This window comes from Myotis lucifugus, unplaced genomic scaffold (genome assembly GCF_000147115.1).
Source record: "Myotis lucifugus unplaced genomic scaffold, Myoluc2.0 scaffold_183, whole genome shotgun sequence".
Taxonomy (NCBI): domain Eukaryota; kingdom Metazoa; phylum Chordata; class Mammalia; order Chiroptera; family Vespertilionidae; genus Myotis; species Myotis lucifugus.
The window spans coordinates 1,655,936-1,678,036 of record NW_005871231.1 but is presented as its reverse complement, the minus strand read 5'-3'; the positions used below and the strand labels follow the sequence as shown (position 1 = coordinate 1,678,036).

The 22,101-nt window shown below is 47.3% G+C and overlaps 1 protein-coding gene across 9 annotated transcripts in view; it reads left to right on the top strand.

Moving 5' to 3' along the window:
• The window catches only part of BOD1L1 (biorientation of chromosomes in cell division 1 like 1), a 39,440-nt gene extending 20,425 nt beyond the window's left edge, over positions 1–19,015 (top strand). For 2 of the 9 annotated variants that reach the window (XM_014462510.2, XM_023760473.1), the window contains 16 exons: positions 491–555; positions 1,606–1,690; positions 3,072–3,115; positions 4,411–4,471; positions 5,970–6,040; positions 6,628–6,700; positions 9,035–9,114; positions 9,711–9,795; positions 10,150–10,223; positions 11,200–11,275; positions 11,358–11,392; positions 12,238–12,283; positions 14,095–14,144; positions 14,242–14,326; positions 14,731–14,887; positions 17,665–19,015. In XM_014462510.2, the coding sequence (XP_014317996.1) occupies positions 491–555; positions 1,606–1,690; positions 3,072–3,115; positions 4,411–4,471; positions 5,970–6,040; positions 6,628–6,700; positions 9,035–9,114; positions 9,711–9,795; positions 10,150–10,223; positions 11,200–11,275; positions 11,358–11,392; positions 12,238–12,283; positions 14,095–14,144; positions 14,242–14,326; positions 14,731–14,887; positions 17,665–17,782 (1,205 nt within the window). In that variant the 3' untranslated portion in view covers positions 17,783–19,015. Of the gene's footprint in view, positions 1–490; positions 556–1,605; positions 1,691–3,071; positions 3,116–4,410; positions 4,472–5,969; positions 6,041–6,627; positions 6,701–9,034; positions 9,115–9,710; positions 9,796–10,149; positions 10,224–11,199; positions 11,276–11,357; positions 11,393–12,237; positions 12,284–14,094; positions 14,145–14,241; positions 14,327–14,730; positions 14,888–17,215; positions 17,426–17,664 lie in introns of those variants that run through there. The other 7 variants (XR_002831161.1, XM_023760469.1, XM_023760468.1 and 4 more) reach the window with 7 other exon arrangements.
• Positions 19,016–22,101: the final 3,086 nt, after the last annotated feature.

The following is a 22,101-nucleotide window of genomic DNA, read 5'->3' as shown; positions in this document are numbered from 1 at the left end:
CAGTTCAGGTTCCTTGTCCATCCAAACGGACACCTTACATCAGCCCTGTGAAATCAGTACTCTTTTATCACCCATTTTACAAATGGGCAACTGGGGTCATAGAACTTAGGTAACTTGCATGGTACTTGGGTGCCTGTAGAAAACACTACCTCTGAAGCTCAGCTTTCTGTTGTATAAAATGGGGAGCCAGATCGCTGTAGAAAAACACTTGGGAATAGATGTCTCCACAGATAATATACTGCGTCACTCTTTCTGGGCAGCCCTCCTAAGAGCAAGAAACAATTTTACTGTCTCCACAAAAACTTAAATGACCCATGCATTTCCTCGGGTAATTTTCATACATATTCCTTTTTATCATTTTCTATTGACTGCCAAATAAAACAGCAAAGTGGCACAGTGTGCTAGATAAGAACCTTCTGTTTCCTTTTGGTTCGGGATGTATTTTGCAAGCAAGTTCTTACATTGGTTTAATGGCTTTGAATTTCATTAGGCAGCGAAGAGTCTCCATCGGATGTTTTGGGAGGATTGGACTTGAAAGCCAGCTTGAGGACTGAGGTATGGTTGATGGTTCAGCTGCGCTGAGCTGTAAGTGTGTCCATACCGTTTCACCCTATGTACACACAGACACGTAAGCTGTGTCTCACTGAACTTAAGACACTCAAGTATGGTTAATGTTACATCCTGTGGTGGGGAGCCAAGAGCCTCCATCATCCCCGAATGTAGGGCTATCATCAGTTCCATTTGCTCCAACCAGAAACCCGAGTCACCCACGTTTAATCCATGGCCAGTTCTCATAGGCTCCCGTCCAGAGTGTAACTGGAGTCCATCTGTTTCTGGTTCTGCAGTTACTGCCCTAGTCTCAGCCCTGCTTCAGTGGGTCCCTGCTAACTTCCTTCCTCTCCAGCCCTGCTCTGATTAGCACGGCCCTGGAAGCTAGCTTGAAAAACATAAATTAGGTCATGCCATTACCCTGCTTAAGATTTCCAGTGGCTTTCCATCATACTTAGAAGAAATCTGGTTTCTCATGGTCTTTGTGGTTTACATACTTTAGTCGCTGTATCCCCTTTTCAGCCTGCTCCCAAAGCGCCCTCCCGGTGTGCCGAGGTAGCGGTGAGCAGGGCAGTGGTAGGCAGGCAGGAGGGCTCGAAGGAGGACGTGGGAGTTTGCGTTGGAATTTTGCAAATAGAGTAGAAGTTCACCAGAGAAAGAACAAAAAGCCTGCCAGTCAGGGAAGCCTGTTGTAGGCACAGAGGGAAGGGCCCTTGGTGAATCCGAGTACTGCGGTGGTTTCGAGGTCCCGGCCTCGCGAGGGGGAGCGGTGCCGGTCAGGAAGAGCCTTAGTGTTGTACTAAATTAGAGTTTTAATTTAAAGCAGGAGGAGAGCCATTGATGGGTGAAATATGAAATTAGATTGATTTTTCGGGTTTTTTTTTTGTTTGTAAAACCCGACATGTATTCATTTTGAAATTTTGCAGACTTGAAAGTAGACTTTTATATTGTTACAAAATTCTGGGTGGTTTTTTTACATCCCTCGAGGTTAGTCTTGCCTTCTTGTTATAAAAACCACAGCTAAGTTATGTTTTTATGGCACTTTGGACTTTTTAGACATTTGTACCAGCAGTGGAAGAGACAACTCATGCAATTCCAGCACCGTCAGAAAGTCCACGTGGGAGAAAGCCGACTGGAGTAGGTAAGCTCCTTTCAGCAGGTGTTCGCATCATTTTCCCTTGCATGTGGTTGTACCTTTCATTGCGGCTTAGAATCAGTAGCCAATTCATCACAATATGCTGACAGGTTATATGAATTTGCCTTGCGCTTTTTAAGATAGATTAGAGAGATTTCATTTTTAACATAAACCTTTCCTTATGAAGTGCCAGTCATTTTCATAGGAAGTAACTGTTTAAATGTGATAGCTCCAATCATTGTGGCAAACAGAAAGTAGCTTTGAGCAAGCTCTTGCTCCATCCCCAAAATGTGTCTCTGCACCTCCCTGCCCCTCCTAGGGGCTGAAGCTGTTTATCACAGCTCATTTCCAACAGGCAGGTCTGCTGCTGTGCGCCCATGTCTCTAAACCCCCGCTGTGGGCCCTGGTGACTCCGCGAATCTGCTCCCAGCTTGCAGAGCCTTCCAGCCTGTCCACACCACAGTCGTCAGTGGGCACTGCAGTCTTCTTAGGAGAGTGCGTGCCCTGTGTCAGAAAGGATTAGGGCAACACCACACACTGGTCCAGAACTTCTCTACACTCTTAAAACTCATTGAGGACCCTAGAGAGCTTTTGTTGTGTGGATTATACCTCTTGACATTTACCAAGTAAGAAAATTGAGCCCTGGCCGGTGTGGCTCAGTCAGTTGGGCGTCCTCCCATGCACCAGAAGTTTGCTGGTTCGATTCCCAGGGCACATGCCCAGGTTGCAGGCTTGATTCCCAAGTGGGGGGCTTGCAGGAGGCAGCCGATCGATCACACATCCATGTTTCTCTTTCCCTCTCCCTCTCCCTTCCTCTCTCTGTAAAAATCAATAAAAAATATTTTTTTAAAAAAAGAACACTTTGGAGGTTCTGAAGTCCTTTGTTCCCAGTTATTTCAGATCACTGTGTCTGGGTATGATTCAGTAAGAGATCTACTTACGTAAAAGGAAGTTGTTTGAAAGAAAAATGTGTGTTCTGTCATGTTGAGTAGAAGCAGTAGACCTTGTACTTCAAGTTTCCAAAGAATATAAATAGACCTTTGCTGTTCCATGGTGAGGACCTAACTTTTCATTTGATGAACCAACTTCACACTGCAGCCTGCCCATCAGTGGAGGTCTCCTCCGAGCCTCAGGTCCTCAGCTGTGAGATCAGGGGGTGAGTTAGGGACACTGCCATTGCAGTAAAGAGGCCGGTGGCTTCCATTTCTGTGGATGTTCTGATAGAACATGGACCATAGAGAGTAAGTGGTCAGAGTTTTATAATTCACAGAGGCAGCCAGGCGCATAGCATCATAGCCCTGCCTAACTGCTCTGAACATCTGAGTTGTTTCTTTGTGGTTCAGGCACAGTACTCAGCTTCCTTATTTCTCACTGTTGTTTTGAACAGCTGAACAGCAGAGGGAGTCTGGGTCGGTGAAGGCATCACTGAAGGTGAGTCTCTGTGACAGCTGGTTTTCCTCATGGTTGGGGTGGTTTTGGGTTAGTGTTTGAGAGCCATGAGGGAGGCCTGTCCTGTGCATTACTTTAGGAGACAGGAGGCCATTGGTAGCATGCTCTCCTCTCGAGTTCACCTGACCAAAATATTTACTTGTCCTTTTTCACGTCCAACTATATCCACTGATGTCATGAAATATAGTTGTTTTCCTCAAAAAAAAAAAAAAAGTCACTCTGAATTTTCAGCACTGAATGTAGGCCAGTGTCATGAAATAAAAGGAAGTGGAAGGCTGCCCAGATTGCTGAGACTAGAAGGCTCACCTGGGGCGCGAATGCTAAGGAAATGTCAGAGAACTGGCCTTTCCATCGGTTATTGCTGTGTTGCAAGTCGGGTTGTGGCGGTCATTAATCACAGTGCTGTGGACACAACATATTTTTGAGAATTAAAGTTGACTTTATGTTTTAGTAGTTTTTCTGAAAATACCAAACTGTAATGGCCATATATACTTTTTTTTCACATGTGGCTCTCATAATCCCTTTTGTGCCCTGAGATCATACCAGGAGTGAACACCGTAAAACGCACCCTGCAGGCAGCCATGATCTTTCCCAGCCCCCTGTGGCCTCAGGGCCCTCACCCTGTGGAAACACCCCGTTTGGAGCAGGAAGCTTGTGCGCAGGCTGCTGAGTGAGAAGGAAGGAGAAGCCCACTCGGTTTGGTTCAGGCTTTCCCTGCAGAGCTAGCAGGCGACTGAGCTCCCAGCATGTGCCCCGTCCGACCTCAGAGTTTCCCTGAATCCCTGCGTCGCAGCTGCCTCCCCATCCAGGCACACCATCCTTTCTAATGTTGGATTTTGAATGTTGTAGGCTATTCTGAAACTTCCCCTCAGTAAAGAGAGAAACAAAAGGTATAGTTGACAAGATTTGCCAAAGGGAAATCTTGTGACAGAACAACAGAATCCTTTAGCATTTTAAGTAAAGGGAAAAAATATCAAGAGGGATCGTTGGATGGGAAGAGAAATCAGAATTCAGGGATGTTTTCTTTCTTACACTTTTGCGGCAATAATTTTAAAGACAAGGAGAATAAGCACAGTAGAATGGTAATTGTTAATCGGGACCTTCCTCCAGAGGAAGATGCTCTGTGCTCTTGAACTTCCAGGTGAAAATGAAAAGAGCACGCATCCCAGCCCCTCTCGGCGTCCCTACTAACAGCAGATGATGCTCATCCCCTTCTTTCCCTTCTGCCTCCCAGACTTCTCAGACTAACCACAGCAACTTTCCTATTGTATATTTAGGTCGAAAATTCAGGCTCAAGAACAAATGAAGACGTTCACAGCAAGTCTCATAACAAAGAAGGTAAGTTAACTAATTTCATAGTAGTCATTTTACTAGCAGCTACAATGACAATTGTTTAGTGCCTGCTGTGTGCCAGGCCCTGGGGCAAGTACCCCTAGGTCTCCTCTCATTGAATTGAGGTAATGCAGTCAGGTGAACGTTGGTGGCACCACGTCGGGAGTTGAGGAAAGTGAGGCCCAAGAGGCCCAGGGGCTTAGTCAAGGCCGTGCAGCATGCAGTGTGTAAGTGGTGCCTGGAGCACTACAACTTGCGAGTGACCTCATGTTGGGCTCCGTTCCGTGCACATACGGACATGCAGTCCCCTGTGGTCTGCATTGCAGGAGACTTCTGAGCTGAGGGTTGGCTGGGTTAGTTAGATCAGGGCTGTCACCTTTATGTCGGTCTCTCCCAGGGGTGGGCCCTCACTTCATGACTTCATGACGGGGAAGGCTGCCAACTCCAGAGGGATAATTCTCTTTTCCAACAGAACACGGAGTTCGGTTTGTTCCTATAGATTTTGTTCATTCCGTATCCAAGAATGGGGAAAGTGGTCTTAATCCTCACTACAGCTATTTTTTTTTTTTGCTACAGCTATTTTATAGCGTGTTACACCATATTTCAAACCAGCAGAAAGCAGCAATAATTATAAATCCACGTACCCATCACCTAATTTTGTCATAACTTAAAGTTTAGTATATTTGCTTCAGATGCTTTTTTAAAAATGTTATAGTTACAGTTGAATCTACATGATACCATCTCAATCCCAATCTCCTTTTATCTACCCCACAGGGACCCAGCACTCTGTATTCACTGTATATGTTCTCACACACAGTACGTAGCCTGTGGTGCGAGCTTTAGGAAGAGGGTATCTCATTGCAGAAACTCCACCACGTTGGTTCGGCAGCACTGTGTTCTGAAAGGTTGTCCTGTCCATGTGTCTACTCTCGTTACTTTTCTTCGGCTGCTCTTTAGGATTCCGAGTGTGAATAGGCCAGGTCTTACTTTTTTGCTCCGTTAGGTTTTTGTCACTTCTCCCATTACAGAGGGTCCCTGCGCGTGATCCTGCCCGTTTCCCAGTGCATGTGCAGCGAGTGCACCTGTCCCTCCAGCTGTGGGTGGGAGAGACACCTCCTCCACTTGACTGAGTGAGCCAAATCGTCCCCGGTGGCTTTCAGTTCTCACCCCACGCCTTCTCCCATGTTTAATTATCCTGTGGTTTGGGTGTTCGCTAACCTGATGACTGAGAAGAGATGCCTGTTCTCCTTGGGCACTCATGCTGTGCTGCTGCTGGAGCCAGGAGGGTGGCTGTGAAGTCAGGGGTCCTCTTCTCTCCCTGAACCCCCTTGGCTCACATCTGGACATGGAAGTCCTGGGCCTCCCTGGCGGTGCCTGGAGGGTCCCGCTACGTCGTCTGCAAAGTCTCCTCCTCTTTCCTTCCGCTGCCACACTCACCCCTACAGTAGGTACTGGGATGGATAAATATTTAAGGTTGTTTTTCTTTTTTGTGTTTATTGCTCAGAGATTTCCAGTGCTAGAGATGACAGCACAGAAGCCGGACGGGGTCAAGGTGCTGAAGCAGATCCTGTAGAGGTGGGTTTTATAAGACACTTGGGGATTTCGTGTTTTATGCAGTGTTTTCACCTGGGCGCAGAGGCTTCACTCTGTGTATATGTCAAAAATAAAGGGGAGGGTTGAGAGTTCTGTGTGATCTGTGTCTGCTCAGGTGGTGCTCGGGTAATTGGACAGACCCCAGGGTGACTTGGACATGTCCCTGTTCACACTCAAGAATCTCTTTTCATGTCCTGCCTCTCATCTGCCCTTTCATGGGCCACTGAGGGGAGAGAAACACCAGTTAGTTCGTTACGTGCCACCGATCATCACGCATAGCTCGACTGCAGAGATGGCAACATGAGAAATGCTTTGTAAATGTATTTTAGAACTGTTGAAGTATAGTGTGTAACCAGAGACAGGTTTGATATTTCATGTAGATTTATACTCGAATTGAAAAAAAGAAAAGACTCAAGCTTAGACTAATCCAAATCTAGATGCCGAAAGTGTTATTCTAGACTTTTACATTCATATGAAATTATATTCTGAAGGCTAGAAGTTAATGTGCCGCATTTCAGTGGGCAGGATGCAAATCCAGGTGCCTTTAACAGGGTCATTCTAAATTCCAGGTGGAGGAGAACGAAAGGAATACGCGTGGGAGGAAAAGGAAGAAGCACGACCCCTCCTCAGAAGACGAACTGGGTACTTAGAACATACATGTCCTTGTTTCAGGCATATTTGAAAATCATGTTATTTTCACATGTGAAATAGTGGGCTAAGAGCAGAAAATTTTAGAGGGTGGTACAGTTGACCCTTGAACAGAACGAGGGGTAGGGACCCTGACCGCCTGCACAGTAGAAAATCTGAGTGTAACTTAGGTCAGCCCTCCGCATACACAGATTCCCAACCAGGATCGAAAATACAGTTGACCTTGAAGAACGTGGGTTTGAATTGCCTGGGTCCACATGTACACGGATTTTTAAATCAAGCCCATATGTTCACGGATGAATTGTAGTTGTTTACTTCCCAGCTCGAGTCTAGTTTGTTTCCAGACCAGCTTGACGCCTGAAGGGTCTTTTATGGACTTGGTCCAGATTATCTGCTGAGGAGACCCAGCCCCTGGGACTCCTGCAGCCTGGGCCTGAGGCCCAGCCAGGCACCACGAAATTCCTTATTTTAGGTCATAAACCAGTGCCCCACAGAGCTAGTGAAGCACTAGAGTAAAGGCACCTAATGGCCCTTCTGTGCCTCGTTGGCTTCCTCCTGGTCTGTGGCAGTGCTGTCCAGCAGGAAAATGTCCTATGTTTGTTTTGTCTAGGACAGTGGCTCCTAGCCGTGCACTTGAATGTGGTCCATGTAAATGAAAGATTGAATTTTTTATTGTGTTCCAATTTAATTACTTTAAATTTCAGGAGCCCCATGTGGCTAGTGGCTACCATTACTGGACAGTGCAGAGATTTTTATACTTTAACTAGAGGCCCAATGCACAAAATTCATGCATGGGTAGGCCTTGCCGGCGATTAGGGCTGATCAGGGCCTTCTGGCTGCTGGATGGGGCTTTCCTTCATTCCACGCCACCCCCTGGTGGTCAGCACACGTCATAGCGAGCGATCGGCTCCTGGTTGAACTCCCATGGGGATACTTTGCATATTACCTTTTATATTTATAGATACCTGACACAAAGTACAAGTTCAGTAAACACTTATCTATTTACATAAAAGGCTAAGTGACCAACCGTATGTCCGTCCATCAGACTGACCGACCAGCCAGTACGTCTGACGCGCACTGGCAATTTAAAAATAAACGTTGACTAGTACATGCGCGAGACCGACCAGCCAGTACATATAACACACAATGGCAGTTTAAAAATCCTACATAATAAAAGCCTAATATGCTAAGTGTCCAGTCGACTGGTCAGCCATTCAACCAATCAAAGCGTAATATGCTAATGATATGCTAAGGCCGCTCAACCGCTCTCTTTGATGTGCACTGACCACCAGGGGACAGACAGTCAACCAGTTGCTATGATGTGCACTGACCACCAGGGGGAAGATGCTCCGACCAGTAGGTAAGCTTGCTGCTGGGGTCTGGTCAATCGGGATTGAGCGAGACAGGCTGGACATGCCCTGGGGCCCTCCTGCGGTCCCTCCCCAGCTGGCCAACCTCCCATGTCTCTCCCTGCTCCAATCGTGCACCAGTGGGGTCCCTCGGCCTGGCCTGCGCCCTCTAGCAGTCCGGGACCCCTTGGGGGATGTTGGAGAGCCAGTTTCGGCCCACTCCTGTAGGCCAGGCCGAGGGACCCCACTGATGTGCAAATTCGTGCACCAGGCCTCTAGTATACATATAAAGCTCTCGCTGGTGCCAATCGCACGCATGTGTTTCGATCTGTCATTGTCAATCGTGAATTTGGTTGACACTTCTATTATAGAGAAAGGACGAATAGCGATATTAAAATATTTCTTCTAATTAATTTCCTTTCAATGTGTATGAATCCATGCACCAGGCCACTAGTTAAATAATATGTGAGAAAGAATGGATAAATACTTTTCTTTCTTTGTCAGGGAACATAATTATTTTACAATTATTCAGTTCATACTATATCTAGTTATTATCCATGGTAATATACACATTCACAATAACTATGTGTTAGGTATTATCACCATTTTATAAATAAAGAAAATAAGATCCTGAGAGATTCCCAGCCACGCCATGGTCTTCATCACTAACTGCACCTCCTAGGAAACTCCTTCAGGAAGGTGGAGTATCCACATGCCCTAAGCCCTTTCCATAGAACTGCTGTGTTTGTGGTGTCATTGAGCATTTGTGGATTTTTATATTAGCATTTATTTTTTTGGCTTTCTCAAGGCCAGTGTTCAGTGTTCAAATCACATGACATTATACATACATTTAGAATACCTAGCATCTCTGAAGCACAAGCCCCAGGAAGAAGCCTCAGACTATCCTAAAACAGAACCAAGCGTTTCATTTCCCACTTAGCTTTTATCCCTTTGTGATTCTGTCCAAACTGATTTTCAGACGATAATTCAGATGCCCCGGATTCCAAAATAGAAGCGGCACGGAGGCGACGCTCTGAAGCTGAGCCACGGGATGCGAAGGTACCTTTCCACACACTAGTTTAAATGTCAGGAGTGACCCCGTTCCTGCAGAGTGAGCACGTGTATATTTTCCTTCCAGTACCCCTTTTCCTTTATGAATCTCTAATAATAATCACTGTATTATCAAAGGTGTGTTTTTTAGGCTCAAAAAAGAAACAAAAGATGCACTTTATTTTTTATTTTTTTAATAATAAATTATATTTAATGTGCTTGTTATAAGATAGACACTAATAAAAATCCAGGTACATTTTTTTTTTATTTCATTAAATTTATTTTAAGTTCCTGTTCTCCTGCATTTTTTCTTGAAAACACCAAGTCAAGGGTGAGGGAGAAGAGCGATTTCCATTTTGCAGGGAGAAAACTGGCAGCCTTGGTGCTTTATGCTTGAACCTTATCTCATGTCCTTCTGTCTTCAAAATTTGTATCCTTTTTATACTTTCACTGGTAGCAACAATCGTTCCTTTTTTAAAACAGTTTACAACAGACTATTCTAAAAGATCACTGTGGAATTGTTTTTAAAATAAAAAGGAAAACTTTGGGAGGCTAAATGGACGAGTTATAAAAGGCATTTCTTATCTTGTTCAACTCCTCTGCAGGAAGAGAGCTCCGGGGATTCGGAAGAGTCGTCTAAAACCAGTCCCGGCACGCGCACCGCTGCCGCTCGGGCCATGGAGGAGCGAGGTGAGGGGCCGTCTGCTGAGATGAAATGTGCTGAGAGGAGACTAACTGTTCAGGCAGCAGCATCTGGGGCCAGGCATCCCCAACAGAAACGGCACTCGCCACTCGTTCCCCCTTGACAATCTGGTCACGCGCCTGCTTAATATTTTGGGGGCGTGGGCATCGTTTCTGATTTGGATCCTGTTCTACCCAAAATGTGCTGCTGCTTACCAGCTAACCAGACTCTGGCTTCTTAACACTGGAGGCCTGGGCCTGAGAGTGGAGTGCGTGTGTGGCAGGGCTGTGTGGTCCCCTGGGTGGGGTCAGCGTTGAGGCGGACCCTGGTCCCCAGCCAACGGAGCTCTGCCATTTCTGCAGATGAGTATAGCGGTGGCGAAGCTGCTGGCGAGAAGACAGAGCAGAATGACGATGACAACTCTAAGTCTCAGGAGGTGAGTGAGGACAGCTTTCATACTTGTTGTTCCCATTTACTTAAGGACTAAAAACAAATAAAATGCTGTAACCTCAATTTTCTTTTGAAGGAGTTGAAGAAGTAGGGTTTGTTTTTTTTAACTACAGGGGGTGCCGTTTTATCAGTGTCATTTTGATTCATTATGTTCTCTTCACCTTCATTTAACCCAAACATTTATATGAGGCCTATTTCTGTCACAGCCGCACAGGATCAGCCCAGAGCCGTCCTCACAGCCACTCAGGTCCCTCACAGGCAGCTCAGCACAGCTACCCACACAGCAATGCAGGCCAGAGTGCAGTGCTGCTGCGCCCGGGGTCTGGGCGGGACAGAATGGGAGCAGCAGCAGCAGGTGTGCGGGCTCCCACGGGGACCAGATTCTCGAGGCCCGACAGAGGCTCCTGGGAGGCTGCTCGCTCCCTCTCCATTCGGATTTGCAGAGAGCCCAGTGGGGCACAGAACCGCAGTGGCCTGGGACAGGCCTATGAATCCAGGGAAACAGCCTGAGCCCCCGCCAGGCCTTCTAGATAACCATTGCCTAGTTTGCCGGACTTTTAAATCATTCTTTCTGTTTTCTCATACTCTATATGAGAAATTCAGTGGCCTCCTTTCCTCCTTATAAGGAATAACATGTGGTCACAAGTGACTAGACTGGACCCGAATGTAAATGGGTGTGCATACTTATTCAGAAGTGAAAGTTAAACACCAGGCGCCTACTGGCATTGCCTCGTTATCTCAGAATTCTCACAGCCGAGAGTTCGCGCTGCAGTGGCTGTGTTTGAGGTGAGTGGACAGCACTGAGAAAAGCAGTGCTGAGCCCAGCGTCCTGTGTCTCTTACGTGATAGAGCCAAGATCGGAGACCTTTCGGAAGGAACCCTAACTCTCGTTTTGAGAAAATGACATATGATCTGTGTAATGGCAGGTAAAATAAATATATATTTTTTCCTTTTCCCCTTAGGAAGACCAGCCAGTGATCATTAAAAGGAAGAGAGGAAGACCTCGGAAACACCCTGTGGAAACAGCATTAAAAACAAGTGGGTACTTGGTGTGTTTGTGGTTCACACAAGACATTTTCAAACTGATTTTCTAAGTGAGATTTGTTTTTGCATTTTTTAGAAGAAGACTGCAAAGCAGATACCGGCGTTGTCACTGTAAGTAATTGCAAAAGATGAGAACTCTTCACGTTTGCTCTTGACCTAGAAAGGGTATAGTGCAGCGTCTAATATTTCGAACAATTTTATTTTTTAACCGTATTTGAAAAGCTTTAAAAGGCTTTCTTAAAAAAAAATATTGAATAACCATTCAACTACTATCTGATTGCTAATATTTTCACATCAGCATTGTTGGTTCTTCAGTCTGCTTCCTTCCTCACGTGAGTTTGGTTACATAAAAATTTTCTAGGAACTTGCCCTCTGTGGTCACTCTTAATTAAAATGCAGAAATTCGCTGTATTGCATAGTTTTTAGACAGTGGCTTCTTTATCTTTGACCCTGAGACATATGCCCAACGAGATCATTGAATCCAGATTCCACTGCATGAGTTTTGGTGACAGCATCATCAGAAGGACAGATATGTCCACTGAACTAACAAAGGGCAGTGGGATTTGGGCCTCAGCTCTTACTCTCAGGCCATGACATGGGGCCAGCCTCATGGCCCTTTGAGAGTCCATTTCCTTGGGTACCATAGAATTATTGTAAGACAACAGAACCAAAGAGGCACATGTGAGTGCATTTCTCAGTGTGCGAGCTGGTCACGGGAATTGGGGACTATTAACAGTGGGCTGTGCTACGTGTCCTCCAGTGCCGGGGAGGGGAGTGGCCGGGGAGGAGGCTGTGGCAGCCCCGATAAAAGCATGGCGTCATGTTCACTTGGTGTTCTTCATCCCCTGCAGAAAATAGGACCCAAATGTTCTGTCTATTTAAATGGAGGTCCTAAACCTTCTCTCTATGTGCTGATGACAAATGCTGACTTCAATGTTTTGTTTGTTTAAATTTAGGTAGAACAGTCTCCCCCTGGTGGCAAACCGAAAGTAATGCAAGCAGGTGTGTACCTACAGCGTTGCTCTGTGTGATGTAAGAAAGGCATGAGGCTGCTGCAGGGGTAGCTTTACAGTTTCATGGTTTCTCACTGGACTGAGAAGACAGCTGTCCTTACAGCCATGAGAGACTGTGCCTCTTGGCTTTCCCTGTGATCTGAGCCATTCTTGGTTTTAGAAGTCCGGGAAGCCTTCAGAGAGGAGCATGAAGGCAGGAAAACGCAAACTAGGGAAGGCACTTTGCCATGTGCAAACCATAACTTATTGGACATGTGTCCGGGAGAAATGAACCAGCCTCGGGGCTGGGCACTGCTATCAAGAGCCTATTGTTCTCAGAAGAAGAATTTCGAAAGCAGCTTTTGCAGTGTCAAAGCCAGGATGCAAGTGATAAAATCGTTTCAAGTATTTGTGTCTTGGTTCCAACTGTTGATGGTGATTAGCTCCGGATGCTGGGATGATGGGCACATTCCATGTTTTTTGTTACTGTTGCCTACATTTTCCAGAATTTTTTACAATGTGTATATATTCATTTCATGGTCTAACAATTTTTACATACAAGCAAGAAGAGCCACTAGGGCGTTTTGTAGGTTCGACATAGGCAAAAAGATGGGTGTGGCAGCTATTTTGGGTCAAATGAGCAGCATGGTCAAATCAGGAGGGGATGTATTTTGATCACTAAGGTCAAGCAAATGGAAAATGTAAGTTTCTCCACACTTAACACATGTGATCTGTGGCCATACTTTAGTTTTTCTTATCTCTTGGAAGATTAATGTTTGCTTGTTTGTTTTAAAAAGGAGATTCTGCTTATGCTTGGCTTTTAGCCAATTTTTATTCACAATATTACAATATTTTAAATCCATATAGCAAGGGTTTTTATAACTTGAATGCCCTTAAGGATTCCAGTGTAAGCTGTGTGATTGTGTTTGGGGTTGTTTAGCAGTGGTGTTCTGAATCGGGGTAATGATGACCAGTTTAGAGCGGATTCCTCTTTGTGGGCCCTTTTCTTGATTCAGCCCTTCCATGTGTGCTTGTTTGTTGACTGCAGAGAAGGGCGACTGCTATGGTCCCATCACTGATAAGTGTCTGGGTTGTGGAGCGTCTTACCAGGATCCCATAATCTAGCTATTGGAAGATAGTGTATCAAACTAAACTCTAAAATTCATTTTTCTTACCAAGACACAGGAAGTTATAATACCTACAGAAAACAAATACATGAAGAATAGGCTTATACAAACTAATAGTGTCTTAAAATATTTTTTTAATTTTTTTTAGTTACCATAATGTAAGTATTTGGAGTCAAAGAATTCCAGCTATCACCCAATTTCTCAGTTATGTGATGAACAGATTGCTTAAATGAAGTTACTGGAGCCTCGTTTTTTCTAACTATATAATGGGATTGTAATATTTACAGTTACATTGAGATTCCAGTGGAGTCTGCAATCCTGACCACAGTTCCTGGTGCCCTTGGAGGACCCCTCCATGGCCCCTCCTCCTCCCTTTCTGGGTTCAGAGCCTTTGAGCTGAAAGGGACCATAAAGGTGGTCTAACCCAACTCCTCATCCTACAGCTGAAAACACTAGGCTCCGGGAGTTTGCCCAGATCACAGAGCTTATTAGTGACAAACCTTCAGTGTCGTGACTCACATCCATATGTGCCAGCCGTTGCAACTCGGACTTTGCTTGGCTCATACAAAACATGATGAATTGTTTGGATATTCATTCATCAGCACTGGTGTATTCATAGACCACAAGCCAGACTGTTGCCATTTAATTGTTACACTGATGAAGTATTAATGCGGAGGTTTTCCTTTTCTTGAAGATGAGTCCAGTAAAGAACCAGGTGCCCTTCAAGAAAGAAGTGGAAGCAACGTAAGTGTTGATTTTCTTATCAAGACATGGCCTTTAGAGATAAACTCAGTCAATGCTCAGCGGACCACCCTTTCAACTCTAACATAATTGCTTCTAGGATGACGGTGACGAGAGAACGGTGGCAGGTGCACGGCGGCGAGGAAGGAAGCCCAAGCGTTCTCTCACCTCGTCCGACGATGCCGGTACGTTCCCAGCGAGTGCTCGGTTGCAGAGCCTTCCCACCTCAACACCGCCCTTCTGAGTTTCTCTTGGGGTGAGAAAACTCCGGTGGGGCACAGCTGGTATTAACGTTACATAAATACGTGTGAACCGGCTCTAATCCCATGTCAGAAGTGGTACGTCCCAGATGCTCTGAGTCCGCGTGAGGTGTGCATGAACGCTGGCTGTGCACTGCCTAAGTAAACTCTCCCAAATGTGTTTGAGACTAAGCTAAACAGTTGTGAGTCGCAAGCGCCGAAACCCAGAGGAAATGGAAAACCACTTCTGCCTGCAGGTCCCTAACACCCCACACTCTGAACTCCGGGCTCTGGCCTGGGAAGCACGTTGGGAATTGTACAATCCAGGTGTGACTCTTCTCTTTGAGCAGAATCCTCGGAACCAGAAAGGAAACGCCAGAAGTCGGTTTCTGAAGCCACCGAGGACAGGAAAGACCAGGAGTCTGAGGAGGAGGAAGAGGAGGAGGAGGAAGAGGACGAGCCCTTGGGGGCCACCACCAGGTCCGCCGCCAGGTCAGAGGCCCAGAGGTAACGGGCACACAGAGCTCCCAGAGGCCTTTGCGTGTCAGGGAGCCCGTGCTCTAAGCCCCTGACGTTTCGTTCTCCTTGGAAAACCTGTTTCCATCTTCCACCATTACTGGGGATCACAGTCCTGGCCAGGCTTCAGAGACCTGTTTGGTGGAAGCCTTTACACGTTATTTATCGACCGTGCATAGGTGTCTCTGACACGCTGATCACCAGGGTGAAAACACAACCCATGCAGCACAGTCCCCACAGGCAGCAGCTTCGCTCCAACGAGCGAGGGAGGGGCCTCCAACCAGTCTCCGGAAGGGGCTGTTCACGTGAAATTGCCCACATGAGACCATTGTTAGCTTACAGAACTAGTAATTTCATGTTTCCCAAACCCTAGTCTAGCCAGAAGCCTCTGGGAAATAGTACCGCAGTCCAGTGTGTTTGCGCAATCCCTTACGTCTCAGGGTGCATTAGAACATCAGGGGCTTGGCATAGTCCTAAAGGAGAGAAGCCGGGTTGGTGTTCCTGTTACCACCAGTGTTCCCCGCCCCACTGCACTTTTCAGAAACGTTACATCACTTTATAGTTTAATAATTTTTCTGAAGTGAGACTATTTTCCATTTTTAATGTGATTCACAGCTGTTAATCTTGGTATCATCATCTGTAATTTTCTTATCCAAGATTAAAAAGTTCAGGAATATTTATTTCTAGAATATCACTTATTAACACCTGCCATGGGAGTGCCTTATGTTTACATAGAGGCTGAATATCAACCGACTTATCATTCCTCCCAGCTTGTCATTAGCAGCCACTGGGCCTTGGTGTAATTCCTCAGAGACTCGGACTGTCCAGCTGGAAACTTGAGGTGCCCACATGTCTGGGAGGGAGGTGGTCCCGTGTGTGTTTGTTGGGGGGGCAGCTCAGATCAATAGAAGACACATCAGAATCTAGATCCCTGCTGAGAGGAGGGGGTGGGTGCGGGAGCCCAGCGCCCTGCGTCAGGTGCAGGGCACCCCCAGCACCACCGCCTCCCTCTCAGTCGGGCCCCCTCAGAAAGTCCCACCGGCTCCTCAGCATCTTCCAGTGAGTGTCTCAGAGTAGCTGTCGTATCTGCCCGTTCAGTTCCCTCTAAAGAAGTCCATCTCCCCTGACTTGGTCCTGTAACCACTGACTTAACGGTGCTCTGCCTCACGTGCTTTAAAGCGTTTGGTTCACAAGCGTTCTTCCCTTTGGTTCAGGTGCCTTCGCAGGGTGATGGGTTCCAGGCGCCACGTCTTCACAGTCCCCGCGTCTACACAGATTCTCAGGGTGGGGAGGGGTCTTGGCGGGTCAGTACCGCTAACAGCTGGGTATCAGGCGCTGCGCCAGCACAGCCGCGATGGCCTCTCAGCCGCCTTCTCCTGGCCTCCTTCCTGGGCCTCAGCAAGAGCCGGCCTCCCTGCGGCTCCCCCTTAAACATCCAAGGGCAGCTGCTGGGCTTCTCGCGTGTGCGCCCCCGGTCATCCCTGTCCTCAGCTTACGTCTCCTCTAAGAAGCAAGCGCTCTGCACCGAGTGTAGGCTGATGAACACGGAGGACTGCCCACCGCCGTTCCGAGGCCTTGCGTCGGCGTGGCAGACCCTGAGCTCCCGCCTGACCCGCACGCGCCCAGCAGGTCCTCCTCGTAGCGTTTCTGCTGGTGACCCAGGTCTTCTTCACCTGAAACTTAGGTAGTAGACTATGTGGACCCAGTCCCAGGGCCTTCGCCTTCAGCCCGCAGACTGTGCCTTCATTAAGCTCAGCCCCGGACTCCACTCTCATGAACACTTTGGGATCTTTACCTTGTCAGCCAATGTGTATCCTGTGTATCACAGATTCGCCTTTCTGTAAATCACTGAAACTGTCTTCACACCAGAAAAAAAACAGTTAGTCTCGGAGACATGAGATCTGCTCGTTAAGCAACGTTCCGAAGACCAGCCATGTCCTCCTTTCGTCCCCTTTCTCTGACTCAACCCACGGGGGCCTCGTCCTTTCCAGAGGCCCAGCTTTCTGCAGTCCTTTCAGAAAAGCACTGTAGAGAGCCCATCTGCACAGCCAGCGCCAAACTGGGCAGCCAGTAACAGCTAGTCAGTCCCAGTAGGAGGGTAAGTCCCTGCGCACTTCAGGTCACTAACCCCCTGAGACGAGTTCTGGTACAGCAACGCCTTCTTCCTAAGTTCCTTGAGGAATTTTGTCTTGCCAAATAACTGTCTTTGGGGATCACTGGTTTCCCAAGTGGAAACCTACTCCAAACGGACTAGGAAGGTGCAGAGGGCGTCTCGGGGGCCTCACCGGTCTGTCCTTCCCACACGGCCCTCCTGTACAGGCCTGCCCTCAACGCCTGGGAGCCTTGCATGCCAGCGCCTGACCGGGACCGAAGGCGAGGCCTGTTTTCCTGTCGGTCACAGGTCTGAATGCCTGGCTAACTCCGCGCAGCATGGCCAAGCATGCCTGCTGCCGCTGTTTCCACGGGGGCAGTGTGCGTGAGTGGCTGTGAAGATGGAAGAGCTGGGGCCCAGAGGTCGAGTTGACCAAGGTCAGCACCTAGAGTGTGGCAGAGCGGAGCCGGGCAGGCTTCTGACTCTGGATGAGGCCATCAGCAAATAGCGGGTCGGCTCCAGCTCTTCCGGACTCTCCTTTTCCCATAGAACGCTACCCCAGTTTTCTCTTCTGGGCGCTCAAGGTCAAAAACCTTCCATCTTTTTAAAGAATTCCCAAACCCTTCAAAGCAGCTCCTCTGACCTCTCACCCCTGCCTGGATTTTGTCCACTGCAGGTCGAAGGCACAGCTGTCCCCTTCCACCAAGCGCAGGAGGGAGGCCAGCCCACCAGGGACGCGCACGCGAGGCCAGCAGAGAGTGGAGGAAGCGCCCACGAAGAAGGTGAAGCGGTAATCTGCCTGCCGCCCTGGGCGTCCTGAGCCCGAGTGGTCTCGATGGAGAAGAGGGAGGACGCTCCAGCCTCGCCGTCAGCGGGCTTTACCCAGGGAAAGGACATGCATGTGCTGAGTTCCTAGTGCAGGCTTTCCTCGTAGGTTTGAAGCAGCTTTATAAACTATTGTTCATAGAAGGTATTATGTACATTTACTTCAGATAAAGGAAAATAAGTTTACTTTGTATCTGAACTCAAGACAAAGGAGCTGTATATTTTAACATTGGGATTTCCCCACGGGGCACACCACCAACACACATCCTCCCGCCCATCGGACACCAGGCCGCCTGCGGGTCCCCTGTGTACAGTATATAAACATGTAAAAATAGGTTGTATTTTACTCTGTGTATGATGCTAATCAATGAACACTTTATTTATTTTACAGAGAAAACTTATCTGTGAACTTTACTATATATCTGTTTATTATTTTATTATTTTTTTAATTAATGGAAGGGTTTTAAAGGCTGTGCAGTCATTAGAAGTGTTTTAGGACTGCCTGCCCTGTACCTGTCTCCGCCTGGCCTGGCAGGAACTCCGGAGCCTCCGCGCATGCAGCCAGTGAAGTAGCTTAGCTCACCGCCCACCGCTCTTCTGCTCACAGTCGTGGGTCGGTGTTTTAGGAATGTAACTTGTTTTAGATGATTCTCGCATCTGTGACTTTACTACCAGGCCACGGGCGGGAGGGGCTCTGGTCTGGTGGCGTTGTGGCTGTCACCTGCGGCAGAAACCCCTCCGCCCGAGGCCGCGCCCCTCTGCTGCCCCTAGGCTGAGGCCCTGTTCTTTCCCCATCACCTTTTCCGGAAGAGAAACGCTTCGAAGATCAGGTCACTGCTATCATGATTCAGGATTTTGTGTTGTTTCCTGCACAATTACTTCAGGATAGAGACTGGCTTTGCTGCCAGGTCCTTTTTTAAACACCTTCAACTCCCATACGAGCAAACTGTCCAACTTACATTTTTCATAAGATTAAACTGTTCTTACGATCAAATTTGTCTCTAGCAATGATGTGATGAGTTGCCAAATAATTGAGATTATTTTAAAATGTTTTATTCATATTCTTGTTTTGTAATTAAAATTTACATTCAGTGTGTGTGAAATTTTTTTTGACTCAATGTAAAGTGGTTATTTCTGTCATTTTACATGGTTTCTTACTGAGATTTTTATATATAAATTATAAAATGTTTCCCAAAACTTTAGTGGTAAGAATTTTTTTTTTCCTGAACTTTACAATTTCTCCCTGTGAAAACCATTTCTTCTCTTAGACATGTTCCATTTTCACATTTAAATAGTGAAGGTGTCCCCCTTGATAGAACGGAATATTAGGTGGCATTGCTTTTCTGACAAGGTTCACCAAGAATTGGCAGAGTTGTATGTAGTTCCGGTCCATTCATTTTCATTGGTGCATAGTATTCCATTTAAAGACTATATCGCAATATAATAAGCCAGTGGTCGGCAAACTGCAGCTCGCGAGCCACATGCGGCTCTTTTGCCTCTTGAGTGTGGCTCTTCCACAAAATACCATGTGCGGGCGTGCACGTACAGTGCAATTGAAACTTCGTGGCCCATGCGCAGAAGTCGGTATTTTGTGGAAGAGCCACACTCAAGGGGCCAAAGAGCCGCATGTGGCTCGCGAGCCGCAGTTTGCCAACCACTGTATTAAGCTATCCATTTGCCTGTATGGTCTTCAGATTGTTTCCAGGTTAAACAACATTTCTATGAATATCCTATAAATATTTGGCAGGCAGACCTTTCCAAACTTAATATCATTGTATATGCAGAAATCGATATTTGTCGGCACATGGAGGTAAGTGGGAGGACAAGGCTGGCTGCTGCCCGAGGGGGCCAAAAACTTGTGAACCAGAGCACCAGCCCACCCGGCACTTTGAAGACTAGGACTTTAATGTAGCCCCATCCCCCACGTTAAGACACACCAGCTTTCTGCTCCAGGGTACCACTCATTCCTAGGGTAAGCGTGCTTTCGGCTCTGCAGGATAATGCCAAATTGTTTCCCAGATGCTGTTGCCACGGTGTATTCCTGCCAGCAGTGTACTTCTCTTCCCTGACATGTAGTTCAGTACAGGGCTGCTTCAGTTGTGCCTCTGGGAGGTGGGAAAGATCTCACTGTGGTGAGATGTTCAAGGAGATTGAACATCTTTTCATGTGTTTATTTCCATCCTTCTTCCTCTTCTGTGAAATGCTGTTCATGTCTTGTGTCCATTTTGTTCTTAGTGGCTTTTTTGTTTTTTTGGGTTTTTTTTGCTGACTTGTAGAAGTTCTTCATATATTCTTATATGAAGATACACTAGTAAACATCCTATCTAATAAAATGGTAATATGCAAATTGACGGTTACTCCAACACAAAGAAGGCCGGCAGGGGAGGGCAGTTGTGGACAATCAGGCCAGCAGAGGAGGGCAGTTAGGGGTGACCGGGCTGGCAGAGGAGGACAGTTGGGGGCGACCAGGCCTGTAGGGGAGGACAGTTGGGGGCAACCAGGCCTGTAGGGGAGGACAGTTGGGGGCGACCAGGCCAGCAGGGGAGGACAGTTGGGGGTGACCAGCCTGGCAGGGGAGGGCAGTTAGGGGCAATCGGGCTGGCGGGGGAGCAGTTAGGTGTCAATCAGGCTGGCAGGGGAGTAGTTAGGGAGTGATCAGGCTGGCAGGCAAAAGCAGTTAAGGGCAATCAAGCAGGCAAGCGGTTGAGAGCCAGCAGTCCCAGATTGTGAGAGGGGTCCCAGATTGGAGAGGGTGCAGGCTGGGCTGAGGGACACACACCCCCCCCCATGCATGACTTTTGTGCCCCAGGCCTCTAGTATATCTATATATTCAGCATAATAAAACTTTGTGTATATGTGTTGCAAATACTCTCCAACACACATGTATACACATATATACAATGTGTAGTTTTTCTTTTCATTTTTCTTATGGTACTTTTTGGTGAACAGTTTTTAATTTTAATGTAAGTGAATAGAAACTTCATTTTGTGGTTAGTTCTTGATGCATCTTGGCTGAAAACCATATCTATATTCTAAAAGCTTTGATGTTTTGCCTCCCATGTTTACGGCATAGAGAAGAAAGAAAGCAATATTAACACATGACCCAGGAAGCCAAGTCCACAGAAGGGTCTAGGCCAGGGTTGGGCAAACTTTTTGACTCGAGGGCCACAATGGGTTCTTAAACTGGACCGGAGGGCCAGAACAAAAGCATGGATGGAGTGTTTGTGTGAACTAATATAAATTCAAAGTAAACATCATTACATAAAAGGGTACGGTCTTTTTTTTTTTTTTTTAGTTTTATTCATTTCAAACGGGCCGGATCCGGCCCGCGGGCCGTAGTTTGCCCACGGCTAGTCTAGGCCAAACTCCTGGCACTGGCAGATTTTAATGGGATCCGAGGCCAGAGGCATGCAGCTGGGACAGCTTCAGTCAGACTGCTCCAGTCTGGACTGGCCGCCTCGCCCCCTGGGGTCTGTCTTTAACCATTGCCCTTCACATCTCTTCCCTTTTAGATCCCATCAGACCTGTTTCCCACACCTTCCTCTTGCTTGTTTGCTCCCCTAGTTTGCTGAAGCACTAATAGCATCTAAGAAATGGCTTCTGCAATAACTAAGAATCGTGAGCGAGAGATACCCAGCATCGAGCTTACTAATAAGGCCAAGGATGTAAGTAGTTGCTGGGCAAAAGTGAGGTCAAGAGCTCAGGACAGCCGACCTACCTCCCTGAGTCGTTCCCACCAGGACGCAAGGTGCCCAGGCTAACATGAAGTGTCTGAGGACACCCGCAGCTCCACACACGACGGACGCTGTGACAGAGGTGGGCCATCTCCCCTCCGGTGACCTGGCTGGTGTGAAGTTCTCCAGGGAGCCATGCCCTGTAAACCACTAGGTTTCCAGGGGTTTTCTTTGTGTGTCTTGTTCCTGGAGAGACCAGGCACCTTCCACTAAAGACCTTCCATGAGTACCTACTCCCCCGTCAGCCGTTTGTCCGAAGGTCAAACATTAAAGTGGACAAGAATTTCTACCTCCAGGTCACTTTCCTCCTCTGCTGGGCACCCCTCCCAGTTGGACTGAAGGCCTGACACCAACCATTCTCTTCCTACTGCATCCTGCACCGGAGACCTTGTCTTAGGGTGCAGTCTGCTATTGGGAACCACATCAGCTATTTGTTTTTTAATTAATTTCAGAGAGGAAGGAAGAGGGAGAGAGAGAGAGATAGAAACATCCATGATGAGAGAGAATCATGGATCGGCTGCCTCCTGCAAGTTCCCACTGGAGATCAAGCCCAC